Here is a 22,622-nt window from a genome sequence, read left to right on the forward strand (position 1 = left end):
CACATGTAGGCCAGACCGGGTAAGGACGGCAGATTTCCTTCCCTAAAGGATATCGGTGAACCGGATGGGTTTTTAAAGTTTATTTATTAGTGTCACAAGTAGGCTTACATTAACACTGCAAAGAAGTTTCTGTGAAAATCCCCTAGTCCCACACTCTGGCCCCTGTTCGGGTTACACTGAGGGAGAATTTAGCACGGCCAATGCACCCTAACCAGCACGTCTTTCGGACTGTGGGAGGAAACCGGAGCACCCGGAGGAAACCCTCGCAGACACGGGGAGAACGTGCAGATTCCGCACAGACAGTGACCCAAGCCGGGAATCGAACCTGAATCCCTGGCAGTGTGAGGCAGCAGTGCCAACTACTGTGCTGCCATAACCACTGTGCCACCATGAGAAAAGGATTGAAAATTACTAGCATGAATAAAAATGTTCTGAAAGTGCGATATCAGATTCAAAACCTTTGCCAAAACACCAGATCCTTTCAGCTCCTTTCATTCAAGGTTGGGACTTCTTGTTCCCTCCTTTCAGTCTTAACTATTAAAGTTTAGACACTGGGACAAAGACGAGTGTGGGGCTACAGTACAAGGCTTCGTGGAACGGTGAGTGGGGTTGAATTCCAAAGGCCGCCCTCGCCCTCACCGTGATTTATCCCAGTTTAAACTCATTTCAGCTGGGAAGGTTTCTGTGACCAGCTCACACAACAACGTCTGAGGGCTTTTCAAAAAAAAATAATGAAGAAAAGACACCTAAAAAGAACAAGGCTCGCATTGTATTTTCCATCAGATAAATTTGGCAAACCAATTAATCAACTGAATAAACTTATTAACAGGCTGCTCTCTGGCTTCAGAGAGTAGAAAAGAAAGATTAGAAGTCAAAAAGAATTAAGACTTTTACCGCTAAACAATGTAACTTTAAATAACGACCTAGTCAATAAAGGAAACTGTTTATTAGTTATTATTGAGGAGGGTGGCACAGTGGTTACACTGCTGCCTCACAGTGCCAGGGACCCGGGTTCGATTCCCGGCTTGGATCACTGTCTGTGTGGAGTCAGCGCGTTCACCCCGTGTCTGTGTGGGTTTCCTCCGGGTGCTCCAGTTTCCTCCCACAGTCTGAAAGATGGGCTGGTTAGGTGTATTGGCCATGCTAAATTCTCCCTCAGTGTACCCGAACAGGCGCCGGAGTGTGGCGACTAGGGGATTGTCACAGTAACTTCATTGCAGTGTTAATGTAAGACTACTTGTGACACTAATAAATAAACTCATAAAGTTGCTTTTATATCAGATTTGCACCATGGTTCCATTGGTTTCCTTCCCAATGATCCCGACTCTGAAGCTCTGTCCAGTACAATGGCTTCTTTCTGTTGATCTCATATCCACCTGCTTCCCCTCAACTGGAGAACTTTCAAGTTTCATGCTCTGTGGCTGAAGATGAAGTTATGAGCCTGTCTGTCTCTTTCTAGCTCCTCACACTTCCCAACTCACTCAGGATCATCTGAGATAATGTTAGGTTGGAGTTCTTGTGGTAGAGCAGGAACTTACAAAGAACAAAGACAATTACAGCACAGGAACAGGCCCTTCGGCCCTCCAAGTCTGACTGACCATGCTGCCCGTCTGAATTAAAACCCCCTACCCTTCCGGGGACCATATCCCTCTATTCCCATCCTATTCATGTATTTGTCAAGATGCCCCTTAAAAGTCACTACCGGATCCGCTTCCACTACCTCCCCTGGCAACGAGTTCCAGGCACCCACTACTCTCTGTGTAAAAAATCTGCCTCGTACATCTCCTTTAAACCTTGTCCCTCGCACCTTAAACCTGTGCCACCCTAGTAATTGACGCTTCCACCCTGGGAAAAAGCTTCTGACTATCCACTCTGTCCATGCCCCTCATAATCTTGTAGACTTCTATCAGGTCTCCCCTCAACCTCCGTCGTTCCAGTGAGAACAAACCAAGTTTCTCCAACCTCTCCTCATAACTAATGCCCTCCGTACCAGGCAACATCCAACAACGTTCACAGCTATCTTCCAATCAATAGTTCTGATGGTGAGAACCTACTTGGTAGCTGTGAGGTTAAGATCTTTGTTCTTTTCCGTCAATTCCTTGTTGTTCAAACTACTCTTTCTGCTTCTCGGTTTGACTGAAGGTAACTCGGGGAACTAGTCACATATGTGAAACCACATTCCTGCGGAGAGCCATAGAACAGCTCGTTAGCAAACTGAGGACTGTTGTCTCATATGACAACCCTCACCTCCAGGATGCCGTGTATCGCAAACATTCTTCTTAGTGACATAATGAGTGCCACTGCCTTGGTGCTGTGAAGCCTATTTACCTCAAATTTAAAGTCTGGACGGCACGGTGACACAGTGGTCAGAACTGCTGCCTCACAGCGCCAGGGACCCGGGTTCGATTCCCGGCTCGGGTCACTGTCTGTGCAAAATCTGCACATTCTCCCTGTGTCTGCATGGGTTGCCTCCGGGTGCTCCGGTTTCCTCCCACAGTCTGAAAGACGTGCTGGTTAGGGTGCATTGGCCGTGCTAAATTCCCCCTCAGTGTTACCCGAACAGGCGCCGGAGTGTGGCGACTAGGGGATTGTCACAGTAACTTCATTGCTTGTTAATGTAAGCCTACTTATGGCTAATACATAAACTAAGTTAAGATCCAAATGACCAAATTAATCAAAATATATCATGGTATTATTTGGAAAAGTGGCCAACTTCGCTCTTTGTACCTCTGGCCTCTTGTACTGCACAGCTCAGATGTGTGGGTTAGGTGGATTGGCCAAGCTAAATTGCCCCTTAGTGTCAGGGGGACTAGCTAGGGTAAATACATGGGGTTATGGGGATAGGGCCTGGGTGGCACTGTGGTCAGTGCAGACTTGATGGGCCAAATGGCCTCCTTCTGCCTCGACAGATTCTAGGATTCTATGAAATTATTCTAAAATTTGGGCAAAAGTTTGTATCCATCACCCCACTCCCTGTACCACCCCCTCACCCCACCCCACCCCCCCGCCCCCACACCCCACGCCCCTCCTCGTGGATTAACTTAGAAACATTGGATGACCTAATCGCAAGATGTAAAATTCTCAAAGGGCATGGGAAAATGTTTCCCCAGCTGGGGAGATCCAGAATGGGGTCACAGTATCAGGGTTGGGCCATTTTGGATGAGATGAGTAGACATCTCTTCCCTCAGAGGATTGTGAATCTCCGCCCCAGAGGGTACTCAGTTGTGGAGCACACTCAAGACAGAGGTCGATAGATTTTTCTGTTCCTTTTTTAAAATTCATTCATGGGACATGGGCGTCGCTGGCTGGGCCCAGCATTTATTGCCCATCCCTAGTTACCTTTGGAGGGCAGTTGAGAGTCAACCACATTGCTGTGGCTCTGGAGTCACATGTAGGCCAGACCGGGTAAGGACGGCAGATTTCCTTCCCTAAAGGGACATTAATGAACCAGATGGGTTTTTCCAACAATCGACAATGGTTTCACGGTAATCAGTAGATTCTTAATTCCAGATATTTTTTATTGAATTCAAATTCCACCATCTGCCGTGGCGGGATTTGAACCCAGGTCCCCAGAACATGAGCTGAATTTCTGGATTAATAGTCTAGTGATAATACCATTAGGCCATCGCCTCCCCATTAAAAGTATTAAGGGACGTGGGGATAGTAGTGCAAGAAGGTAAGATCAACCATGAGCTTACTGAATGGCAGAACAGACTCAAAGGGCCGAATGGCCTATCACAGCTCCTATTTCTAATGTCCTCTTAAGAATTTTAAGTTCTCTACAAAAAAGACAATTGTTTCTCAATGTAAATGAAGCTGAAACAGTTACCAAATCTGGGTCTAAACCAAACCAAACAACATTTGGTTTTACAGCTTGCTCCCGAACAAATGGAAAGAAAAAAGGCTCGCATTTCAATAGCACCTTTCATAACCTCGGGAGGTTTTCTGGCACAGTGCCTCTGAGCCAGAAGCTCCAGGTTTGAAAATCTCAGCAGGTCTGACGGCACGTGTGGAGGGAGAATGGAGCCAACGCTTTGAGTCTCGATGACCCTTCGTCAGACGAGGGGTCACCCAGACTCGAAACGTTGGCTCTATTCTCTCTCTCCACACATGCCGTCAGACCTGCTTGAGATTTTCCAGCATTTTCTGTTTTTCTTTCAGATTCCTGCATCTGCGGTATTTTGCTTTTAGCTCCGGAGTTGAGTCCCACCCCAGAACTTGATGGCCAAGGAAGTTGCGTTTATAACGTGGCCAAACAGGCTGAGTGTCAGCCTGCAAAATCCTTCCAAACGCGCCAATGGCTGGCGGTAAGAGCGGGAGAGTTTCCTGGTCAGCCACGCTTGATGGAGAGTGGCGCCCCTCACGCTATAAACCCCCTGGTGACAGACCAGTGTTCCGGGAATTACTATCTATGGAATCAGACAAATAAAAAGCGCGGTTATGTTGCAGCTGTATAAGGTGCTGGTGAGGCCACACCTGGAGTATTGTGTACAGTTTTGGTCTCCTTACTTGAGAAAGGATATACTGGCACTGGAGGGGGTGCAGAGGAGATTCACTGGGTTGATTCCGGAGTTGAGAGGGTTGGTTTATGAGGAGAGACTGAGTAGACTGGGGCTATACTCATTGGAATTCAGAAGAATGAGGGGAGATCTTATAGAAACATAAAAGATTATGAAGGGGATAGATAAGATAGAAGCAGGGAAGGTGTTTCCACTGGCAGGTGAAACTAGAACTAGGGGGCATGGCCTCAAAATACGGGGGAGCAGATTTAGGACTGAGTTGAGGAGGAACTTCTTCACACAAAGGGTTGTGAATCTGTGGAATTCCCAGCCCAGTGAAGCAGTTGAGGCTACCTCATTGAATGTTTTTAAGGCAAGGATAGATAGATTTTTGAGCAGAAAAGGAATTAAGGGTTATGGTGAGCGGGTCCACAAAAAGATCAGCCATGATCCTATTGAATGGCGGAGCAGGCTCGAGGGGCCAGATGGGCTACTCCTGCTCCTAGTTCTTGTGTTCTTCGTGCCCCACTAGGGAGAGGAGGAGAATTGGAACTTCACAAACTCAGGCCATCCCCAAGTGTGGTACAGCCAATGAGGTGCTGTTGTAATGGAGGAAAACAAAGCAGTCAATTTACAAACACACCAAGCTGCCAAAATCAGCAATGAGACTTCATTTTAAAAAAATAAGTTGGTCAAAACTCGAGGCAAGAACTCGCCTGTTCCTTTTTGAAATTGTGGCAGTCGGGGGAACCATTTACATCCACCTGAAACAGGGGGGGGGTCTCTTGGTTTAAAGTCTCAACTGGATGCAAAGTGCAGTGAGGGCTGGGAGAGGAGTCAGTTAAATTAAAGTTTAGTGATTCATCACAAGTAAGGCTGACATTAACACTGCAATGAAGTTACTGTGAAATTCCCCTAGTAGCCACACTCCGGCGCCTGTTCGGGTCAATGCACCCTAACCAGCACGTCTTTCAGACTGTGGGAGGAAACCGGAGCACCCGGAGGAAACCCACGCAGACACGGGGAGAACGTGCAGACTCTGCACAGACAGTGACCCAAGCCGGGAATTGAACCCAGGTCCCTGGCGCTGTGAGACAGCAGTGCTAACCACTGTGCCACTGGGCCACCCGGGTCCCTGGTGCTGTGAGGCAGCAGTGCTAACCACTGTGCCACTGTGCTGCCCTTTAAATTCACAAAACTCAACCGTATGGTGCCAAGTTCACTCGACGATAGGAACAGGTCAAAAGAAATCAAAGAGCAGGATCAGACCGACTAACTAACGCCTGGTGACGTACAGCAACAGTTAGAATCGACACAAGCACAACCACATTGGGAGAAATTGATTATTTCCCCCTCTAAGCGATGACCTTTGCCTCCTCCTCCTCCCTCCCCAGTACACACAGCACTGGCGCTCTCACCACCGGTACACACAGCACTGGCGCTCTCACCACCAGTACACACAGCACTGGCGCTCCCACCACCAGTACACACAGCACTGGCGCTCTCACCACCGATACACACAGCACTGGCGCTCTCACCACCAGTACACACAGCACTGGCGCTCTCACCACCGGTACACACAGCACTGGCGCTCTCACCACCGGTCCACACAGCACTGGCGCTCTCACCACCAGTACACACAGCACTGGCGCTCTCACCACCAGTACACACAGCACTGGCGCTCTCACCACCAGTACACACAGCACTGGCGCTCTCACCACCAGTACACACAGCACTGGCGCTCCCACCACCAGTACACACAGCACTGGCGCTCTCACCACCAGTACACACAGCACTGGCGCTCCCACCACCAGTACACACAGCACTGGCGCTCTCACCACCGATACACACAGCACTGGCGCTCTCACCACCAGTACACACAGCACTGGCGCTCTCACCACCGGTACACACAGCACTGGCGCTCTCACCACCGGTCCACACAGCACTGGCGCTCTCACCACCAGTACACACAGCACTGGCGCTCTCACCACCAGTACACACAGCACTGGCGCTCTCACCACCAGTACACACAGCACTGGCGCTCTCACCACCAGTACACACAGCACTGGCGCTCTCACCACCGGTACACACAGCACTGGCGCTCTCACCACCGGTACACACAGCACTGGCGCTCCCACCACCGGTACACACAGCACTGGTGCACTCACCACCGATACACACAGCACTGGCGCTCCCACCACCGGTACACACAGCAGTGGCACTCCCACCACCGGTACACACAGCACTGGCGCTCTCACCACCAGTACACACAGCACTGGCGCTCTCACCACCAGTACACACAGCACTGGCGCTCTCACCACCGGTACACACAGCACTGGCGCTCTCACCACCAGTACACACAGCACTGGCGCTCCCACCACCGGTACACACAGCACTGGTGCACTCACCACTGATACACACAGCACTGGCGCTCCCACCACCGGTACACACAGCAGTGGCACTCCCACCACCGGTACACACAGCACTGGCACTCTCACCACCGGTACACACAGCACTGGCGCTCTCACCACCGGTACACACAGCACTGGCGCTCTCACCACCGGTACACACAGCACTGGCGCTCTCACCACCAGTACACACAGCACTGGCGCTCTCACCACCAGTACACACAGCACTGGCGCTCTCACCACCAGTACACACAGCACTGGCGCTCTCACCACCGGTACACACAGCACTGGCGCTCTCACCACCGGTACACACAGCACTGGCGCTCCCACCACCGGTACACACAGCACTGGTGCACTCACCACCGATACACACAGCACTGGCGCTCCCACCACCGGTACACACAGCAGTGGCACTCCCACCACCGGTACACACAGCACTGGCGCTCTCACCACCAGTACACACAGCACTGGCGCTCTCACCACCAGTACACACAGCACTGGCGCTCTCACCACCGGTACACACAGCACTGGCGCTCTCACCACCAGTACACACAGCACTGGCGCTCCCACCACCGGTACACACAGCACTGGTGCACTCACCACTGATACACACAGCACTGGCGCTCCCACCACCGGTACACACAGCAGTGGCACTCCCACCACCGGTACACACAGCACTGGCACTCTCACCACCGGTACACACAGCACTGGCGCTCTCACCACCGGTACACACAGCACTGGCGCTCTCACCACCGGTACACACAGCACTGGCGCTCCCACCCCGGTACACACAGCACTGGCGCTCCCACCACCGGTACACACAGCACTGGCGCTCCCACCACCGGTACACACAGCACTGGCGCTCCCACCACCGGTACACACAGTACTGAAACTCGGTACACACAGCACTGGCGCTCTCACCACCGGTACACACAGCACTGGCGCTCTCACCACCGGTACACACAGCACTGGCGCTCTCACCACCGGTACACACAGCACTGGCGCTCTCACCACCGGTACACACAGCACTGGCGCTCCCACCACCGGTACACACAGCACTGGCGCTCCCACCACCGGTACACACAGTACTGAAACTCAGTACACACAGCACTGGCGCTCTCACCACTGGTACACACAGTACTGAAACTCCCACCCCGGTACACACACTACTGAAACTCCCTCCCCAGTACACACAGTACTGGCGCTCCCACCACCAGTACACACAGCACTGGCGCTCCCACCACCGGTACACACAGCACTGGCGCTCCCACCACCAGTACACACAGCACTGGTGCTCCCACCACTGGTACACACAGCACTGGCGCTCCCACCACCGGTACACACAGTACTGGCGCTCCCACCCGGTACACACAGTACTGAAACTCCCACCCCGGTACACACAGCACTGGTGCTCCCACCACCGGTACACACAGCACTGGCGCTCCCACCACCGGTACACACAGTACTGGCGCTCCCACCACCGGTACACACAGTACTGGCGCTCCCACCACCGGTACACACAGCACTGGCGCTCTCACCACCGGTACACACAGCACTGGCGCTCTCACCACCAGTACACACAGCACTGGTGCTCCCACCACCGGTACACACAGCACTGGCGCTCCCACCACCGGTACACACAGTACTGGCGCTCCCACCACCGGTACACACAATACTGAAACTCCCACCACCGGTACACACAGCACTGGCGCTCTCACCACCGGTACACACAGCACTGGCGCTCTCACCTCCGGTACACACAGCACTGGCGCTCTCACCACCGGTACACACAGCACTGGCGCTCTCACCACCGGTACACACAGCACTGGCACTCCCACCACCGGTACACACAGCACTGGCGCTCTCACCACCGGTACACACAGCACTGGCACTCCCACCACCGGTACACACAGCACTGGCGCTCCCACCACCAGTACACACAGCACTGGCGCTCCCACCACCGGTACACACAGCACTGGCGCTCCCACCACCAGGACACACAGCACTGGCGCTCCCACCACCAGTACACACAGCACTGGCGCTCCCACCACCGGTACACACAGCACTGGCGCTCCCACCACCAGTACACACAGCACTGGCGCTCCCACCACCAGTACACACAGCACTGGCGCTCCCACCCCGGTACACACAGTACTGGCGCTCCCACCCCGGTACACACAATACTGAAACTCCCACCACCGGTACACACAGCACTGGCGCTCCCACCACCGGTACACACAGCACTGAAACTGGGGGCAGGCTAACATCAAATAATCTAAGAAATGGTATCAGGAGTAGGCATGAGGCCCCCTCAATCCAGCACTGACATTTAAAGGCGTGTATATGGTAGTTACTGAGCCAGAAATCCGGTAGATTCAACTGCTGGCTGGTGACACGAGTTCAAATCCCAGTCTCGGCAGCTGGAGATGTGACACAAATGTGGAATTTAAAAACAGACTAGTCTCAGTAATGGTGACAGGTTTCACGTCACTAATGTATCTGCTGGATTCACTTCAAAGCCCATCTGGTTCACTAATATCCAGCAGGCTGGACAAGATGCTGTTTTGGAGGGTCGCTGCACACATGATGGGTCAAATAACCTCCTTCTGCACTGGAGGGATTCTATACATAACTTAGGCAATGAAATAGAAACATAGAAGATAGGAGCAGGAGGAGGCCATTCGAGCCTGCTCCGCCATTCATCACCATCATGGCTGATCGTCCAACTCAATAGCCTAATCCTGCTTTCTCCCCATAACCTTTGACCCCATTCGCCCCAAGTGCTATGATCCAGCCGCCTCTTGAATACATTCAATGTTTTGGCATCAGCTACTTCCTGTGGTAATGAATTCCACAGACTCACCACTCTTTGGGTGAAGAAATGTCTCATCTCCGTCCTAAATGGTCCACCCCGAATCCTCAGACTGTGACCCCTGGTTCTGGAATCCCCGACCATCGGGAACACCCTTCCTGCTTCTGCCGTCCTTGCCCGGTCTGGCCTGCATGTGACTCCAGACTCATAGCAATGTGGCTGAATGTTTACTGCCCTCTGAAATGGCCAAACAGGCCACTCCATTGAAGGCAGTTCACCACAAAGGGCAATTAGGGATGGGTAATAAATGCTGGCCTATCCCATAAATGAATAATAAAAACCGGCTGATTTTGCACCCTATCCTAGTATCCCTCCAGTGGGGACGTGGAGACAGACAATTGATTTGAAGGAATGATGTGGGTTCTCAGTACACAGGCATGATACACATCTGTCCGAGAATGGAAGTTACTGGCCCCGAATGTTCACCATCTCATCCAGGAGAGTTCAGGTCGGGGAATCTGAAATGCGGGGGCACAGTCTCAGCATAAGGGGCCGATCATTTAGGACTGAGATGAGGAGAATTTTATTCACTCAAACGGTTGTGAATCTTTGGAACTCTCTACCCAGAGGTTTTGGATGCTCCATTGTCAAAATATACATAGAAACATAGATATATAGAAATAGAAGCAGGAGGAGGCCATTCGGCCCTTCGAGCCTGCCCCGCCATTCATTGTGATCATGGCTGATCATCGAATTCAATACCCTGATCCCCCCCTTCCCCCCATATCCCATGATTCCTTTAGCCCCAAGAGCGATATCTAATTTCTTCTTGAAATCACACAACGTTTTGGCCTCAACTACATTCTGTGGTAATGAATTCCACACATTCACCACCCTCTGGGTGAAGAAATTTCTCCTCACCTCAGTTCTAAAAGGTTTACCCCTTATCCTCAAACTATGACCCCTAGTTCTGGACTCCCCCCACCATCAGGAATATTCTTTCTGAATCTACCCCGTCTAAACCCTGTTAGAATTTTATACGTTTCTATGAGATCCCCTCTCACTCTTCTAAACTCCAGTGAATATAATCCTAACCGACTTAATCTCTCCTCATATGACAGACCTGCCAATCCCTGGAATCAGCCGGGTAAACCTTCGCTGTGCTCCCTCTATAGCAAGGACATCCTTCCTCAGATAAGGACACCAGAACTACACACAATACTCCAGGTGTGGCCTCACCAACACCCTGTACAATTGCAGCAAAACATCCCTATCCCTACACTCAAATCCTCTCGCTATGAAGGCCAACATTCCATTTGCCTTCTTTACTGCCTGCTGTACCTGCGCGCTTACTTTCAGCGACTGATGCACGAGGACTCCAAAGTCTTGTTGAGTATCCACCTCTCTCAATTGATACCAATTGAAGCAATAATCTGTCTTCCTATTATTGCTACCAAGGTGGATAACCTCACATTTATCCACATTATACTACATCTGCCATACAGGTACCCACACACTCAGCCTGTCCAAATCACACTGAAGCATCTCTGCATCCTCCTCACAGTTCATCCAAATTTGGAGGTAGTGGGCGGAATTTTACCATCCCGCCCACTGGGAATGGTGTGGGACATGGACCGTGCAACTGTCCATTGCCCTGGGGTGGGATTTTCTGGTCGAGGCGAGCGTGCCCAGAAAATCCCACCCAATACATTCAGTTCCCTCTTCCAAATCATTAATATATGTGAACAGTTGGGGTCCTAGCACAGATCCCTGCGGAACCCCATTAGTCACTGACTGCCAATCAGAAAAAGACTAATTTATTCCAACTCTCTGCTTCCTACCTGCTCACCAGCTTTCTATCCATATCAAGGATGGCACGGTGACGCAGTGGTTGATGCTGCTGCCTCATGACGCCAGGGAACCGGGTTCAATTCCCGGCTTGGGTCACCATCCATGTGGAATCTGTATGTTCTCCCCGTGTCTGCGTGGGTTTCCTGCGGGTGCTCCGGTTTCCTCCCACAGTCTGAAAGACGTGCTGGTTAGGGTGCATTGGCCATGCTAAATTTTCCCTCAGTGTACCCGAACAGGTGCCGGAGTGTGGCGACTGGGGGATTTTCACAGTAACTTCATTGCAGTGTTAATGTAAGCCTTACTTGTGACACTAATTTTAAAAAAAGGACACTAACCGCAATCCCATGTGCTTTAACTTTACATAGTAGTCTGCTCTGTGAGACCTTATTGAAAGCCTTCTGAAAGTCCAAATAAACCACACACATGAATATATTTAAGGGCAGGATAGACAGATGTTCGGACTCTCGAGGAATTAAGTGATGTGGGAGAGAGCAGGAATATGGAGTTGAAGCCCAAAGTCGGCCATGATCCTCCTGAATGGAGTCGGCTCAATGGGCCGAGTGGTCTACTCCGGCTCCTATTTCTGTGAGTGATGTTTTAATGAAATGGAAGACTAGCTGACGCCAGCCTCCGGGATGTGATATTAACCTTTCAAATGCTTTCCCCTCCTGCAAGACATTCCCTGAAGCTTCTCTCTTTAACCAAGCTTTCGAACACCTGTCTGAAAATCTCCAGATGTGCCTCCGTTTTGCCTGATATCACCTCTGAGAAACATTGTGGGGACAATGTGTTACTACGTGAAAGGTGCTATACCAATGCAGGCTGTTAGAATCATAGTGCAAAAAGAGGCCATTCAGCCCATCATGCCTGGACCGGCAACAATCCCCCCCAGGCCCTATCCCCGTAATTACACATGAATAACCTACCAATCCCTCTCGTTTCCGGGACACTAAGGGGAAATTTAGCATGGCCAATGCACCCAACTCACACATTGCGGGCGGCACGGTGGCACAGTGGTTAGCACTGCTGCCTCACAGTGCCAGGGACCCAGGTTCGATTCCCGGCTTGGGTCACTGTCTGTGTGGAGTCTGCACATTCTCCCCGTGTCTGCGTGGGTTTCCTCCAGTTTCCTCCCACACTCCAAAGGTGTGCGGGTTCGGTTGATTGGCCATGCTAAAATTGACCCTAGTGTTAGAGGATTAGCAGGGTCAATATGTGGGGTTTCGGAGATATGGCTTGGGTGGGATTGTGGTCGGTGCAGACCCAATGGGCCGAATGGCCTCCTTCTGCACTGTAGGGATTCTGTTCCATTCTATGATCTTTGGACTGTGGGAGGGAACCGGAGCACTCGGAGGAAACCCACGCAGACACGGGGAGAACGTACAAACTGCACACAGACAGTCACCCAAGCCGGGAATAGAACCTGGGCCCTGTCGCTGTGAGGTAGCGGTGCTAACCACTGCGCCACCGTGCCGCCCTGTTGTCGGTAAAGTTTGCCCCACCACAACCCGTCAGCACCCAGGCAGATCCATCCGTTAATTAAAACCGCCAGCCAGAGATTAAAGCCAATGGTTTAGGGTTTTTGACAGACAGTCACTCCCGCGTGTCTGCAGCCTCTCGAAGGTTCACAATAAAACCTCGCAGGGCAGCAGCTCAGGAATTTTCAGTGTTTTTAAATTGGTTTGACGTTGGCCTGATTCGCAAAGAATTACTAAACCAGATATGGTGGTGGGGAAGAGAGCAGAAAAACAGAAGCATTCACAACTGCTGCAGCCTCCTAGTCAGGCCCTGTTCACTAAGGGCATGCCCCTCACCATCTCTGCTCATAACCAATTTATAACCAGGCAACACAATGGTTTCATTGTCCACACTTAAATTGCCCCCTATTCATTTATAATTAACACGAGGCGGCCTCTGACCCAATCTCAACTCAAACTTAAATCGAGAAATATCAACCCACATTACAGATGCATTTTCCTGACGTGTTTTAATCCCGAATAATTCAATGCCAGCGACCTAGTCCTCGATCCTCCGCCCGTACAGTACTAATGTAATGGATTCAACAAAATGCTGATCTTTTAACACCCAGTTCCTGCTGCTGAGCACAGACAAGATATTAAATGCCAAGTTCTCGCTGACAATTAATGTACCAATTGCAGTACAGCCAAGCTCCTCGCTATAATCAGTCATAACAATTGATTGTAACAGAATTACATCCTCAGCACCTGCCCGCAAAACTCACAATGCTCCCTTGCAGCCCAATGAATTCAAATTTCAATGGAAGGAGGGATTAGGGGGCAAGTCCTTGTTTTAATTCGCGATGCTCCATTACATTCCTTCAGCTAGTCTCTTTACCCTGTCCCAATTATTAAGACACTCCTTTAAAAGCATGTCGAAATTACAGTCCCGTTCAGCAGGGGTCACCCCGTCACACTCTGATCTCGGATTTCCTCTGATCTCAGCACAGTCTCTCCCCCCACCCCACTTCCCCAACCCCCAGAAAGCCGATTATCAAAGTGTTAAACGCTCCCCCTACAAAATACAATTCCCCCACAATCCCATTTGAGAGATCAGGTTTGCGTTCCCAAGAGCGGAATCTCTTTAATTGTCACACACACGGCAACACCACAACTAACTTCTGGGATAATACCGACTTATATTTGTCACCTAAATCGGACTCAAACGAACATTCTGCTTTGTACACAATAAATAAATATACTTTTCCACTCGCTCGCCTTCAGGATAACACACAAGATATACATCCAAATGTAGATACAATAATATTATTTACAGAAAGCCAGTGTCAATGTGTGCATTTCAGAGAATCAGAGTTGTGTGGGGTGCTATAGAGAATAAGGTCCGTCTTTAATCATAATTAATTTGACTGAAGTGGATTGATTGATTAGTTCTTGTTTTTTAAAATTATTTTTTAAGTTTCTTCTTGTTGAAGGATTCCCACCACTGGAACCACGTGACTTAGTGCTGAGTGAAACTTAATCACAACATTCCTTCAGACCCAACACACACTGTATCTCACTCAACCACAGACTCATCACACTGTATCCCAGACTCGCACTGCATCCCAGACTCGCACTGCATCCCAGACTCGCACTGCATCCCAGACTCGCACTGCATCCCAGACTCGCACTGCATCCCAGACTCGCACTGCATCCCAGACTCGCACTGCATCCCAGACTCGCACTGCATCCCAGACTCGCACTGCATCCCAGACTCGCACTGCATCCCAGACTCGCACTGCATCCCAGACTCGCACTGCATCCCAGACTCGCACTGCATCCCAGACTCGCACACACTGTATCCCAGACTCGCACACACTGTATCCCAGACTCGCACACACTGTATCCCAGACTCGCACACACTGTATCCCAGACTCGCACACACTGTATCCCAGACTCGCACACACTGTATCCCAGACTCGCACACACTGTATCCCAGACTCACTCGCACTGTATCCCAGACTCACTCGCACTGTATCCCAGACTCGCGCGCACTGTATCCCAAATTCGCACTGTATCCCAGACTCTCGCGCACTGTATCCCAAATTCGCACTGTATCCCAGACTCTCGCGCACTGTATCCCAAATTCGCACTGTATCCCAGACTCTCGCGCACTGTATCCCAAATTCGCACTGTATCCCAGACTCTCGCGCACTGTATCCCAAATTCGCACTGCGTCCCAGACTCACGCGCACTGCATCCCAGACTCACGCGCACTGCATCCCAGTCTCACGCGCACTGCATCCCAGTCTCACGCGCACTGCATCCCAGACTCACGCGCACTGCATCCCAGTCTCACGCGCACTGCATCCCAGTCTCACGCGCACTGCATCCTAGACTCACGCGCACTGCATCCCAGACTCACGCGCACTGTATCCCAAACTCGCACTGCATCCCAGACTGACACGCACTGTATCCCAGAGTCTCACGCACTGCATCCCAGACTGACACGCACTGTATCCCAAAGTCTCACGCACTGCATCCCAAATCCGCACTGTATCCCAGACTCACACGCACTGTATCCCAAATTCGCACTGTTTCCCAGACTCACACGCACTGTATCCCAAATTCGCACTGTGTCCCAGAGTCACACGCACTGTATCCAAATTCGCACTGTATCCCAGACTCTCACGCACTGTATCCCAGACTCACACGCACTGTATCCCAGACTCACACACACTGTATCCCAGACTCACACACACTGTATCCCAGACTCACTCGCACTGTATCCCAGACTCACACGCACTGTATCCCAAATTCGCACTGTATCCCAGACTCTCACGCACTGTATCCCAAATTCGCACTGTATCCCAGACTCACGCGCACTGTATCCCAAATTCGCACTGCATCCCAGACCCACGCGCACTGTATCCCAAATTCGCACTGTATCCCAGACTCACGCGCACTGCATCCCAGACTCACGCGCACTGCATCCCAGACTCACGCGCACTGAATCCCAGACTCACGCGCACTGCATCCCAGACTCACGCGCACTGCATCCCAAATTCGCACTGTATCCCAGACTCTCGCGCACTGCATCCCAGACTCACGTGCACTGTATCCCAAATTCGCACTGCATCCCAGACTCACGCGCACTGTATCCCAAATTCGCACTGTATCCCAGACTCACGCGCACTGCATCCCAGACTCACGCGCACTGCATCCCAAATTCGCACTGTATCCCAGACTCACGCGCACTGCGTCCCAGACTCACACGCACTGCATCCCAGACTCACACGCACTGTATCCCAAATTCGCACTGTATCCCAGACTCATGCGCACTGTATCCCAAATTCGCACTGCATCCCAGACTCACGCGCACTGTATCCCAGACTCGCACTGTATCCCAGACTCGCACTGTATCCCAGACTCGCACTGTATCCCAGACTCGCACGCACTGTGTCCCAGACTCATACGCACTGTATCCCAAATTCGCACTGTATCCCAGACTCACGCGCACTGTATCCCAGACTCGCACTGTATCCCAGACTCGCACTGTATCCCAGACTCGCACTGTATCCCAGACCCGCACGCATTGTATCCCAGACTCGCACGCACTGTATCCCAGACTCACTCGCACTGTATCCCAGGCTCTCGCGCACTGTATCCCAGACTCACACGCACTGCATCCCAGACTCACGCGCCCTTTATCCCAAACTCGCACTGCATCCCAGACTCACACGTACTGTATCCCAGAGTCTCACGCACTGCATCCCAAATCCGCACTGTATCCCAGACTCACACGCACTGTATCCCAAATTCGCACTGTTTCCCAGACTCACACGCACTGTATCCCAAATTCGCACTGTGTCCCAGAGTCACACGCACTGTATCCAAATTCGCACTGTATCCCAGACTCTCACGCACTGTATCCCAGACTCACACGCACTGTATCCCAAATTCGCACTGCATCCCAGACTCACACGCACTGTATCCCAAATTCGCACTGTATCCCAGACTCACACACACTGTATCCCAAATTCGCACTGTATCCCAAATTCGCAATGCATCCCAGACTCACGCGCACTGTATCCCAAATTCGCACTGTATCCCAGACTCACGCGCACTGCATCCCAGACTCACGCGCACTGCATCCCAGACTCACGCGCACTGCATCCCAGACTCACGCGCACTGCATCCCAGACTCACGCGCACTGCATCCCAAATTCGCACTGTATCCCAGACTCTCGCGCACTGCATCCCAGACTCACGCGCACTGTATCCCAAATTCGCACTGCATCCCAGACTCACGCGCACTGTCTCCCAAATTCGCACTGTGTCCCAGACTCACGCGCACTGCATCCCAGACTCACGCGCACTGTATCCCAAATTCGCACTGTATCCCAGACTCACACACACTGTATCCCAAATTCGCACTGTATCCCAAATTCGCAATGCATCCCAGACTCACGCGCACTGTATCCCAAATTCGCACTGTATCCCAGACTCACGCGCACTGCATCCCAGACTCACGCGCACTGCATCCCAGACTCACGCGCACTGCATCCCAGACTCACGCGCACTGCATCCCAGACTCACGCGCACTGCATCCCAAATTCGCACTGTATCCCAGACTCTCGCGCACTGCATCCCAGACTCACGCGCACTGTATCCCAAATTCGCACTGTATCCCAAATTCGCACTGCATCCCAGACTCACGCGCACTGTCTCCCAAATTCGCACTGTGTCCCAGACTCACGCGCACTGCATCCCAGACTCACGCGCACTGTATCCCAAATTCGCACTGTATCCCAGACTCATGCGCACTGTATCCCAAATTCGCACTGCATCCCAGACTCACGCGCACTGCGTCCCAAATTCGCACTGTATCCCAGACTCGCGCGCACTGTATCCCAAATTCGCACTGCATCCCAGACTCGCGCGCACTGTATCCCAAATTCGCACTGCATCCCAGACTCGCGCGCACTGTATCCCAAATTCGCACTGCATCCCAGACTCACGCGCACTGTATCCCAAATTCGCACTGTATCCCAGACTCACGCGCACTGTATCCCAGACTCGCACTGTATCCCAGACTCGCACTGTATCCCAGACTCGCACTGTATCCCAGACTCGCACTGTATCCCAGACTCGCACTGTATCCCAGACTCGCACTGTATCCCAGACTCGCACTGTATCCCAGACTCGCACTGTATCCCAGACTCGCACGCACTGTATCCCAAATTCGCACTGTATCCCAAATTCGCACTGTATCCCAGACTCACGCGCACTGCGTCCCAGACTCACGCGCACTGCGTCCCAGACTCACGCGCACTGCGTCCCAGACTCACGCGCACTGCGTCCCAGACTCACGCGCACTGCGTCCCAGACTCACGCGCACTGCGTCCCAGACTCACGCGCACTGCGTCCCAGACTCACGCGCACTGCGTCCCAGACTCACGCGCACTGCGTCCCAGACTCACGCGCACTGCGTCCCAGACTCACGCGCACTGCGTCCCAGACTCACGCGCACTGCGTCCCAGACTCACGCGCACTGCGTCCCAGACTCACGCGCACTGCGTCCCAGACTCACGCGCACTGCGTCCCAGACTCACGCGCACTGCGTCCCAGACTCACGCGCACTGCGTCCCAGACTCACGCGCACTGCGTCCCAGACTCACGCGCACTGCGTCCCAGACTCACGCGCACTGCGTCCCAGACTCACGCGCACTGCGTCCCAGACTCACGCGCACTGCGTCCCAGTCTCACGCGCACTGTATCCCAGACTCACGCGCACTGTATCCCAAATTCGCACTGCATCCCAGACTCACGCGCACTGTATCCCAGACTCACGCGCACTGTATCCCAGACTCACGCGCACTGTATCCCAGACTCACGCGCACTGTATCCCAGACTCACGCGCACTGTATCCCAGACTCACGCGCACTGTATCCCAGACTCACGCGCACTGTATCCCAGACTCACGCGCACTGTATCCCAGACTCACGCGCACTGTATTCCAGACTCGCGCGCACTGTATCCCAGACTCGCGCGCACTGTATCCCAGACTCGCGCGCACTGTATCCCAGACTCGCGCGCACTGTATCCCAGACTCGCGCGCACTGTATCCCAGACTCGCGCGCACTGTATCCCAGACTTGCGCGCACTGTATCCCAGACTTGCGCGCACTGTATCCCAGACTCGCACGCACTGTATCCCAGACTCGCACGCACTGTATCCCAGACTCACACGCACTGTATCCCAGACTCACTCGCACTGTATCCCAGACTCACGCGCACTGTATCCCAGACTCACGCGCACTGTATCCCAGACTCACGCGCACTGTATCCCAGACTCACTCGCACTGCATCCCAGACTCACTCGCACTGCATCCCAGACTGACGCGCACTGCATCCCAGGCTCTCGCGCACTGCATCCCAAATTTGCACTGTATCCCAGACTCACGCGCACTGTATCCCAGACTCACGCGCACTGCATCCCAGACTCACGCGCACTGTATCCCAGACTCACGCGCACTGTATCCCAGACTCACGCGCACTGCATCCCAGACTCACGCGCACTGTATCCCAGACTCACGCGCACTGTATCCCAGACTCACGCGCACTGTATCCCAGACTCACGCGCACTGTATCCCAGACTCACGCGCACTGTATCCCAGACTCACGCGCACTATGTCTCACTGACACCAAACTCTCTATCTCTCTCTCACACACACACTGCCTCTCGGCTAAATCCCGGATCCAAGGACACTTGTTTTTCAGTTAAACCCCAAATCTAACACAGTTTCCCCCACCCTCCCCCAACATGGCATCCCCACTAAGTCCCACCAGCACCCAGCTCCCACACCAAGTCACAGAACGAGTGAGAGAAGGGGAAAGGGGGTATAACTGTGGCATTCAAATAAACCCCATCTAAGCAGCACACACACAGACACACACATAGAGAGACACAGACAGACACAAACACAGAGACACACACAGACACACACATAGAGAGACACAGACAGACACAAACACAGAGACACACACAGACACACACATAGAGAGACACAGACACACACAGACACAGAGACACACAAGCACACATAGAGATACACACAGAGACACACACACACACATAGAGAGACACACATAGACAGAGAGACAAACACACAGAGACACGCACACGGAGAGAGACACACACACAAGCAGAGAGAGACACACACAGGCATACAGACAGAGACACGTACATAGGCACAGAGACACAGACACTCACAGTTAGAGACACACAGGCAAAGAGACAGAGAGAGACACACAGACAGAGACACACAGAGAGCCGCTAGTCCCCTCTGCCAGCTCCGATGCAGAGCTAAGCAGCGCAGGCAGCCCTGAGAGAGGCTGCTGTTTCTCTGTGAATGAGAACAGGATGGTCCAGTAACAACAAAACACACTTTCTCCAGCCCCATCCTCCCCCCTCAATCTCCCCCCTCCCACCCGCTTTTATAGATTGAACTTTTAATACATTCCGGGGGGGGGATGGGGGGGGGGGGAGGAGGGGGTTCGTCTATTTTGTTAGGTGGGATTTTTCGTTACTTACCTTTTAGCGATCTTGGCTTCGCTTGTTTTCGACGAGACATCCTAAAGGTATTTAAAGCCCTTTCTTCAAGACTTGGGTCTGGGTTCTGGGGGTGGCGGGGGTCCTCACCTCTCTATTAAAAGCCCCTCTCGACACGTCTACCAGTCCTATAGCTGCCCCCCAGTCAATGTTGCTCTCTCTCGCTCTCTCTCTCTCTCTCAATCTCACAGAATTAAAATAAACACTTCATTGTGTGTAGTCTTCCTTTCCTGTACACTCTTCCCCAAAAAAAAACAAGCAGGAAAAAAATCTCTCGATTTAAGTAAAAAAAAAGACTTTCTCTCAAATTCCACAATCAGGGGAGGGTGAGATTAAACCTAGAAATTTCTTTTCACAAACAAAAGGAAGAAAAAAAAAAGGACGTGTTTCAAATAAAATAACAAAACTGGGAACTGAAAATACTTTTTCTTTAAAATAAAAGAGAGAGCTAAAGAATCTTTCCCTATCTCTTTTTCCTTCTGGGAGGTGGATTTGCTACATTAATATATACATTTGGAAAAAAATCCCCTGCTCGAATCAGCGCTTGGAAAGGATTCTGAGTCTCATCCTCGGTGTAGTAGCGGAATAAGAGAGAGAGAGATGCGATTCCCCCAACTCCCTCCTCATCACAAACCTGCAAAATCTGCGCTGTCGCTCCGGTAGTCCACATAATAATGGAAAATTTAAACAAGGCCCCAGACCCATCAGGATAGCTCCAGAGGGGGGCCCTTCCCCACAGGGACACGCACTGTACGTAATCACTGAGGAAATCATTGTCAGCCACAGAGTGTACGCCTGGTGCATGATGAAACTGCGAGGCAGCAGGAAGATCCGGACTGCTGGATTCTGCATCTCAATGAAAACTCCGGATCAGGAGCCCTTGTCCTCTTTAGCTTCTTCACTGCAACCACTCTGCTCCCTGCCTGGCTATTTCATTTTCCCTTTCTCTCTCTCTCTCCCTGTCTCTCTTCCTTCTCATTCTGAAGCTGCACTCTTCCCCCTTCTGGCTGGACTCTGCACACTTGTAACGCGCCATACTCCTTTATTATTATCATTCTGTGATCAATTTTTTGGTGTGTTTTGTTTTTCTTTCTCGCTCCTCTTTTTCGTTTGTTCATAGTCCGGGGACATCCTCTGCTACTGGGTTTCCAGAGGGGAATATTAAGAAAGCGGTTGTTTTGAAAGTTGTCATGTTTGTTTGAAACTTGGTGTAAGTTGTAACTTGTAACATTCTTGTTGTAACATTCTTATTGTAACATTCTTAAATTGTAACATTCTGCATCTTTTGAAAACTCCGTTTGCTTCTAAAAATTATAATATTTATCTTCAAAGTTGTATTACTTTGAATATTATAATATATTGGAATTGTATTTAAATTGAAAAATTGTAATATTTATTTGGAATATTTTGGAAAATTTGTTTTGACAGTTGTAATTTTTATTTTCAAAGTTCTAACGTTTTGGAATTAAATTGGTTTTGAAATTTGTAAAGTTTTTTCAAAAGTTCTAATATTTTGAAATTTGTGAAGTTTATCAAAAGCTTTAATGTTTTGGAATTGAATTTGTTTTGGAAATTGTAATAAATGTTTTCAAAATTCTAATATTTTGAAATTAAATTTGTTTTGAAAGTTGTAATTTTTATTTTCAAAGTTCTAATATTTTGGAATTAATTTTGTTTTGACATTTGTAATTTTTTTCAAAAGTTCTAATATTTTGTAATTAAATTTGTTTTGCAAAGTTGTAATATTTATTTTCAAAGTTTGAATATTTTGGAATTATATTCATTTTTGAAGTTCTAATATTTATTTTTGAAGTTCTAATATTTTTGAATTATACTTGTTTAAAAAGTTATAATATTTAGTTTCAAAGTTTTAATATTTTGAAAAATTGTAAAGCTTTAAAAGTTGTAATCCAGGAATTTGGGATTTAGGAGGAGGTCATTCAGCCCTTCAAGCCTGCTCCACCATTCAACAAAACCATGG

At 50.8% G+C, this 22,622-nt stretch overlaps 1 protein-coding gene across 4 annotated transcripts in view; it reads right to left on the bottom strand.

Annotated features, from left to right (window-relative positions):
- znf521 (zinc finger protein 521) overlaps positions 1–21,379 on the bottom strand; it is a 474,497-nt gene extending 453,118 nt beyond the window's left edge. For all 4 annotated transcript variants that reach the window (XM_078215600.1, XM_078215599.1, XM_078215602.1 and 1 more), the window contains exon 1: positions 20,624–21,379. In XM_078215600.1, coding sequence (XP_078071726.1) covers positions 20,624–20,663 — 40 coding nt within the window. In that variant the 5' untranslated portion in view covers positions 20,664–21,379. The remainder of the gene's footprint in view (positions 1–20,623) is intronic.
- Between the last annotated feature and the right edge of the window lie 1,243 nt (positions 21,380–22,622).

The sequence above is a fragment of the Mustelus asterias genome, chromosome 7, assembly GCF_964213995.1.
Source record: "Mustelus asterias chromosome 7, sMusAst1.hap1.1, whole genome shotgun sequence".
NCBI lineage: Eukaryota > Metazoa > Chordata > Chondrichthyes > Carcharhiniformes > Triakidae > Mustelus > Mustelus asterias.